This window comes from Kryptolebias marmoratus, linkage group LG18, assembly GCF_001649575.2.
Source record: "Kryptolebias marmoratus isolate JLee-2015 linkage group LG18, ASM164957v2, whole genome shotgun sequence".
NCBI lineage: Eukaryota > Metazoa > Chordata > Actinopteri > Cyprinodontiformes > Rivulidae > Kryptolebias > Kryptolebias marmoratus.
In genome coordinates, this window is record NC_051447.1 from 10344245 (window position 1) to 10351456 (window position 7212).

Below are 7212 nucleotides of genomic sequence, written 5' to 3' on the forward strand. Positions count from 1 at the left end.
GAGTTGCACCTACAAAAAAAAAAAGAAAAAAATCTATATCATGCAAGAAAAGCCATTCAGGAGAGTTGATAAGAACTCCCTACGGTGTGTTGTCGTGTGGCTAAACAAACAAAACGTCAAAAAGCTGAAGAGCCACCTCTCAGAGTACAGTTAAGACTCAGGCGGCAGAGGTTTTCACCTCCTTTGTTTCTAGCTGCTGTCACCTAAAGAAAATTCTGACCCAACAGATCCACATTTTTTAGCAGATGAGCAAAATAAAAACCAGTAAGAAAAACAAGTAAATCCTCTTGATGAAAAGAAAGGGAGTGCTGGCATTTTGCTCCGACTTGGTGAATCTTGCGTGTCTCATGCAGGATCTCACGAGATACTGTACATTAGCTCTGAGCATGAGAACTTAAAATTCTTCTCCGAAACCAGACGCCACGTCCTCCATAGTGACCATGCAGCCTCCCTCTCTGATGGTATGGGGGTGCATTAGAGCCTAAGGCATGCACAGCATCTGGAAAGGTGCTATCGGTGCAGAAAAGTAGGTTTAAAAACGTTTTTCCTTTCAGGGAAGGCCTTGCTCTTTTTTTTCTTTTTTTATCAAGACAATGCTGCATCCATTCCAGGTGCTGAACAGACCTGGCTGCAGTCCAGACTTCCTTCCAGCTGAAACAAAAAAAGGCAGCAGACGACCCAGGACTGAACACTTGAATCCTACAGACAAGAATGAGACAACATTCCCCGACAGAAACTATTTTTTTTAAATCCCTACAAATGAAACTATATCTTAGTTTCATCACTTGAAAGGTTTCCACTGTGAATAAAATATTGCTTTGCGAGATTTGCTTCTCATTGCATTTGGTTTTTATTTACATTTTACATAACATCACAAATTCTGTAGAGCTGGGGTTTTACATCCAGCGATCACTTTCTGGACGTTTCATTAAAGCCCGAGCAGTAGTCCCCGAGGCATTATTTTACACTGCTACATCTGCAGTTTGTCTCTTTAATCAAACACAAGCAGGCAATCGTGACAGCACAGGGCAACCGCTTCAGTTTCACGACTCAGTAAACTAAAAGAATTAACCTGTTTTACTTGTTGCTCTCATCCTTGTTTCCCCCACGACGTCTCAGTTGTTAAACCAGATCTTTCAGGGTAAAAGCTGAGCAGCCTGGGTTTGACTGGAAACCGCAAAAAGTCACGATCCCCGTGCTGATTACGGCTTTAACTGATACCTTAGAATGACTTTCTTCATGTGAACAAAATTCACAAGCCATATCTGGCTGTAGCTGAAAGAAGCCGACGCACAACACAATTACAATATTGTTTATTTCAAGAAATTATATTATTTTTATTACAATATTTATTAAATTAAATTATTTTCAATTTGCCTTCCCATCTAAAGAAATATGTACAGATTTCACATTCAGTTTGGTACGTTTGGTTACGATGACGCATCTCAGTGTTTGTTGCTTCTAGTTTTCTGAAAATGACTCGAGCAAAAAAAAACCAAAACAAAACAAACAAAAAAAAAAAACTTGGTTAAACAGGTACAAAAAGTGGATTTAAGGCAGGTAAGAAAAAAAAAAAGTTATAGTTTAGCCCTTCCTTAAAATGCGGGCCACGACGTTCTTTTTTCTTTTTTTTTTTTTATCAAAAATAATGCAACAGTCTGCCAAAGCGAGGTCTTTGGGTTTTAAAGATACGGAGGCTGATAGAAAACTAATAATCAAAGATGAATCTCTTCCACTCGGAGCGCTCCACTGTACCTCCCGTTAAAAAAGACCAGGAAGCGCCGATGTGAGCACCGAACACAAGTGCAGCTGGTCCAAGCTCTTCCCGCTCTGACTGAAGGGGTCCCTGCAGTTTTGTTTTCCCGAACATGGCAAATCTGAAAAACGCTTTGAGATGAGAGGTTGTCAGCCCTAAAGAGCTGCGGCCGTTAAAAAACATTCCAGTGTGAACGGAGGCGCGAGGAAAGACTGGGGATCAGTTGTGCCTCTGGGGTACGCAGCCTTCCATCTCCAAGACCTCGGGCCAGCCCTCATATTTGTTGGTGTCTCCGCTGTTCTTTATGTGCTGAGGAGGTAAAACACACACAGCGTGATGAGCGGGGGGGGGGGACCAGGAAGTAGCAAGCACTGGTACACGTCAAATAGGCTAATCGACTAAACAGGGGGAAAAAAAATAAGGAAACAAAGTTAGGCTGTCTCTGATAAAGAACCCAGACTGTACTAGAAATAATTTACAAAAGTTTACATATTACAAGCTTGCGTCAGACACACACACACATACAGGGGGAAAGACTGCAGCTGTTAAGTTTGGCTTCTCAGGAAATGAAACAGCTCTTGCTCAACTGTATACACATAAGACGGTTCTTGTTTCATGCATTGTGACTCTCCCACTGCAAACATTTAAGCATGAAAAGGATGAGATCTGCACACAAAGAGAGTAAATTTGCTTCAAAAACAGTTTCAAAGGCCACACGCCACAGCTCACCAAACCAGTTAGACTGAAACATTTTAGTCTTTTGCCGAACTCTTGGGTTAAGTTTCAGCACTTCTCGAAAGGCACACTGCTGTTTCTGAATACACTTCTTGTTTTTTTTTTTTTTTTTTTTTTTTTTTTTTTTTTTTTTTTTTTTTTTTTTTTTTGGGGGGGGGGGGGTATTAAACCTGCTGTGCTGCATGTCTGCATTACTCATGTGAAAGGTTGTCACATTTAAAAAATTCACAACAATGTTGTTCCATAGAGCACAGCCCCCTAGGAAACACAATGTTTTTAAAATTCAAATATCCCAAAACATTTGATTTATTTTCGCCCCCCCTTAATCTTTAGTGGCAGGTGAGAAAAAGATATTGGTTTATGTGGGATCAGGTTACCTGCTCAAACGGACTCTTGGTCTTGATGCCTTTCCCTCCTACGAAAACCCAGTTATCCCGGAAGCCCAAACTGTTCACGGCCGTGCTGCCCAGATCAGCGATCAGCTTCTTGGCTTCGTCATTGAGTCTGCAACCAAAGAAGGTGTGATAACTCTGAACCATAACACGAAGCAAGACAGAGCGTTAAACTGAACGTGGGAATCCGAACAGCGGAAAAGCTTCAATTCTTACTTTGTTGCGGGATCATCAAATGACGCCATCATTACAATTGTTCCCTCTTCGATTTCCTTCAGGAACGTAATAAAGGGAGCCACATCTGCACAAGGTCACACAGGGTTAATGCGATGTGAACGCATTTAAATGGCTGAAAAAATAACAGAAATCTGACGTAGACTGACCTCCTGCCCACATGTCAAAGTAAATTGTCTTAATAGCTTCCCCTGTTTTTCCTGGAAAGAAAATTCATTACAATTAATTAGAACAAGAAGAATCCACCGAGTCCAAAATAAGGAAAGCAGTTCATTAACACAAGGAATCAACAAGCAGATGCTCTCATTTAAGAGTTGTTTTGCTTCGAGGTGTGAGACTTCAGCTGCGCTTACCATTAACCAGAGCGATGTTGATTCCTCTACCAACGTTGTTCTTCACGCCGCTCATTAATCTACAGCAAAGAGCAGAAACACAGGTTTTGTTACTTTCCTTATAGTCAGAGGTTTGCATACATTAAGATTGCTCTGCCTTTTAAATATTCAGCAAAACCCAGATGATGTCATGGCTTCGAAAGCTTTTGATAGATTAGTTGGCAACATCTGAGTTCTTTAGAGGCACACCTGTGGATTCATGCCGAGTTACGCCTCAAACACATTGTTCTCTGTGCGTGACATCACGCGAAAATCCAATCAAAAGGAATCAGCCAAGATATGCCTGAAGGCACCACGTCGATCCGTTCCAACATTTATACACGAGTGTAAACGGCGTGGGGTTGGCCTGCCGTCACGCAACTCAGGAAGGAGACGGGTTCTGTCATCACAAAGTCCTGATCTCAATTTTATAGACCATTTGAAGAAAGAACTGAAAGGGCACGTGGGGCCAAAGTGGCCTACAAACCTGACTCAGATCCACCAGTTCTGCCAAGAGGAGTGGGACAAAAATTCCAGCAAACTGTTGTGAGAAGCTTGTTGAAGGAAATCCAAAACGTTTGATCCAAGTCACACTGTTTCAAGGCAATGCTACCAAATACTAAGAACTGTATGTAAACTTGTGACTTGAAGAAAGTAATAGAAAAAAAAAAATCCTCTCTCTCATTATTTGGGCATTTAACAAACAGAAATCATTTTGAAACTCTTAACTGCCCTAAAACAAGAAAGGTGTAGTCTTATTTGAAGTCAGACAACGAGTCTGTCTTTTTATACAGAGTATGTCAACATCTGGTTTCAACTCTGTTTGTTTCAGACTGGCAAAGGAAGCCACACAAACCAATGTTGTTTCGCTAAGCAAGCCAAGCTGCAGTCGTTCAAATTTGATATTTACAGCCACGTTAACTTCCTGAAGCGGGAGCAGCCATGTTTATTATTAACCTTTAATTACACTGGCAAATCCCACTGAGATCACAGATGTGTCTTTTTTTCAAGGGAGGCCTGGGCCTCAAGGCGGCCTAACAGGTGTGTTTTTAGCCCGTGGTAGAAAAACCACACAAACTCCACACAGAAAGACCTTGGGTCCAACTCGGGGCTGGAACCCAGGTCCTTCTAGCTGTGAGGCAACAGTGCTAACCACAAAGTCGTCGTTTGTGACCGTGGCACGTTATTCCTTTAGCAGAGCTGGAACAATTTGATAGGGACGCTATCTTTTATTGTATTAAGCGAGAACTCTTTGCTTCTTTTTATCACTTAAAATGAGTTGCACTGATGAGATTAAGAAGCCACTGGTAATGCTAAATCAGTCAACAACAAAATAAACAAACAAATATAATCAATTTGCCCCAGCTAATATGGATGTTTTGCGTTCTTACAGTTTGTCTTCCAGACAGATTCTGGGCCCGACCACGCTGGCGGCCCCGCTCGTCATCTTGAAGGCAAAATGTCCAGGGGGACATGCCTTGGACAGCCCGCATTTATGTGGGGTTGGCTTCGTTGCTGTGAACACACACAAAAAAATCACGATTCCCCTATATGCAGTTAAACTTTAAAGTGCGTCTCTAAAAAGCATTCAAGTCATGAGGATCTTTCTTATGCTGATAAGATTAAAACAATGTCAAGGCAAGAGAACACTTACGTGCTACATTCACGGGCAAAGATTTTGCTGAAAAGAAGAAGGAGATACATATTAAGTAATCGTGTGAATGACATCAGCCACAGTTTTGTCTTGTTGTAAATCTTGAGCTCATGTCATTTGTCGAAGCCGCCAAACAAACGACGGCTCCGGTTTCCTCTTCCATCTCTGACAGACTCCCCACCCCCTCACCCAACCCCCTGGTTCTGCATAATTTACACGTTTTCCCAGTATCAGGTGTGTCGCAGAAGGGAAACGTTGAAAACACGAAAGGCGAGTCTGATTTTCTTAAGCAAATCTTGCTTTGTAGCACTACACAATGGCCAGCCAAAGGAGTGCCTTAACTGTAAAACAAACTTAAACCCCACAGCATTTTTACTCCTGACAAAGCTCTCTTTCAAGAGCTAAATAAACGCTGCACCTTTAAAAACAAAAAAACACACGGGTGTAGCATTTCTTTCACAGTAATGATCGTCCCGCTTGCTGAGGTTTTACGAGTTTATTAAACACTACTTATTACTCACACATCACTCCGCCAAACTTGAAGTCCACGTTAATCTCCAGGAGTTGAAAAGCCAGAAAGACGGCGAGGAGAAACGCTAAAATCAGCGCCGCTAACTTCAAAATACCTGCAATTAAACACACAGGAAAACAGAAGTTACATTTGTTATTTTTTGCTCTGTTGTAGCCATAAGTTACTACATTATGAGAAACTCACGTACCACCAGCTCTGAGCATCTTGGCAAGCCTCTGACTACCTCTCTTGCCCTCGTAGCCAAAAAAACCTTGAGTGAAATCAATGCGGATAACTTTGTTAGCGCTTATCTCAGAGTCGACGTCAGGAGTCAGAGCGACATAAACTTACGGGTTTTTCCCTTAAATAAACTTGACTATTTCTCTGTCATTGAATTCAGTTGTTAAAACGAAACAATTAATATCAGCATCAAATTATTTCTGTGACGGTGTATACAATCTTACGCTTTAATTTACAGCGGCTAACTAGCTAGCAACAGCTGTAGCGTCTACCGTTATCTTCTCTCTTCTCGATTTGTCAATAATGTACAATAATAACGTCGTACTTTTGGGGCTAACTTGGCACAACCGCAACGTAACATTCGTAACAATACCTCTGTTTTAATTGAAGCTTTATTACGCTCTTACCTGCTCAGGAAATACAGAGACTTGATTTACTTGATCAACCTGAGCGGAGCTGACTTTTCCTGCTACTTCCGACTCAGCTGCAGAGATCATGAAATTTTAAGATGCACCACTCTGTCGGGAAAAGCAAAGACGAAGTAGAATGTGTGCGCAAAAAGAAAACGAACAAAGGAAGTGCTTTTTGGACTTTACCAGCTAAAACAATCTTTTTTTTCTCTCTGTTTTGAAGTCAGTCAGAGGAACCAATTAAAACAAAAGTGATTGAAATAATGTAGATCTAATGTGAGAGTTGAAAGATCAGATAACTAACTAAATAAATGAAACAAAAAAATAATAACTTTCACTCTTAATTGTTTAGTCAGTTTTCTGACTATGAGCATTAATACATTTATTACTGACATACTGAATACAGTGACTTTAAAATTCTCTTAAAGAAAGTTGATTTTGTTTATTTTTATCTAACAAACAATAAATACTTGTTACCAGTTGGTTTAGAGAGTTTTTTTTTTTAAAAAAACACCCTATTTAGAAATTCAAGATATTTAAACCTAATTTTTGATTCTAAAGGGTTAATCTTTCATTACATTTAAAACTGAGCCACCCTTAGAAGCATGTTGCTCTTTTAATCTTGCACTGATTTATGGCGACGTGAGATGTCTGTTGAACAAAATCTTTGTTTTTACGTTCTTCTTCACCAATTTTGAGGAAGTCTGGACATGTTGAGCGCCGTTACTGCCCCCTGATGGACAAAATAAAGCTCAACACTTGGTTTTCTGTTTTTGTCTGCCTTGTTTATTGTGTCTGCACTTGCGAACAGAAAATACTTTATAAAACAACACATATATGAGCTAAAGTGATTATTTAAACACCACTGTAACACTCAAGGAAACATATACGTTACAGAAACACGAGTAA

At 40.5% G+C, this 7212-nt stretch overlaps 1 protein-coding gene across 1 annotated transcript; it reads right to left on the reverse strand.

The window, feature by feature from the left end:
* Nucleotides 1–1297: 1297 nt before the first annotated feature.
* Nucleotides 1298–6418, reverse strand: fam3c (FAM3 metabolism regulating signaling molecule C). The gene is made up of 10 exons (XM_017411450.3): nucleotides 6301–6418; nucleotides 5862–5924; nucleotides 5664–5768; nucleotides 5143–5169; nucleotides 4880–5003; nucleotides 3471–3529; nucleotides 3267–3317; nucleotides 3100–3184; nucleotides 2869–2995; nucleotides 1298–2065 (listed from the first exon to the last, which is right to left on the reverse strand). Exons 2-10 carry the CDS (start codon nucleotides 5875–5877, stop codon nucleotides 1976–1978), a joined length of 684 nt encoding a protein of 227 aa, XP_017266939.1. The 5' UTR covers nucleotides 5878–5924; nucleotides 6301–6418; the 3' UTR covers nucleotides 1298–1975.
* Between the last annotated feature and the right edge of the window lie 794 nt (nucleotides 6419–7212).

What these genes read in the sequence shown, in the direction of transcription:
- fam3c (XM_017411450.3), bottom strand. An exon ending in CTTTGACATGTGGGCAGGAG is followed by an intron (nt 3,185 to 3,266) that starts GTCAGTCTACGT and finishes GACCTTGTGCAG; the next exon opens with ATGTGGCTCCCTTTATTACG. An exon ending in TTTGATGATCCCGCAACAAA is followed by an intron (nt 2,996 to 3,099) that starts GTAAGAATTGAA and finishes CTTTGGTTGCAG; the next exon opens with ACTCAATGACGAAGCCAAGA.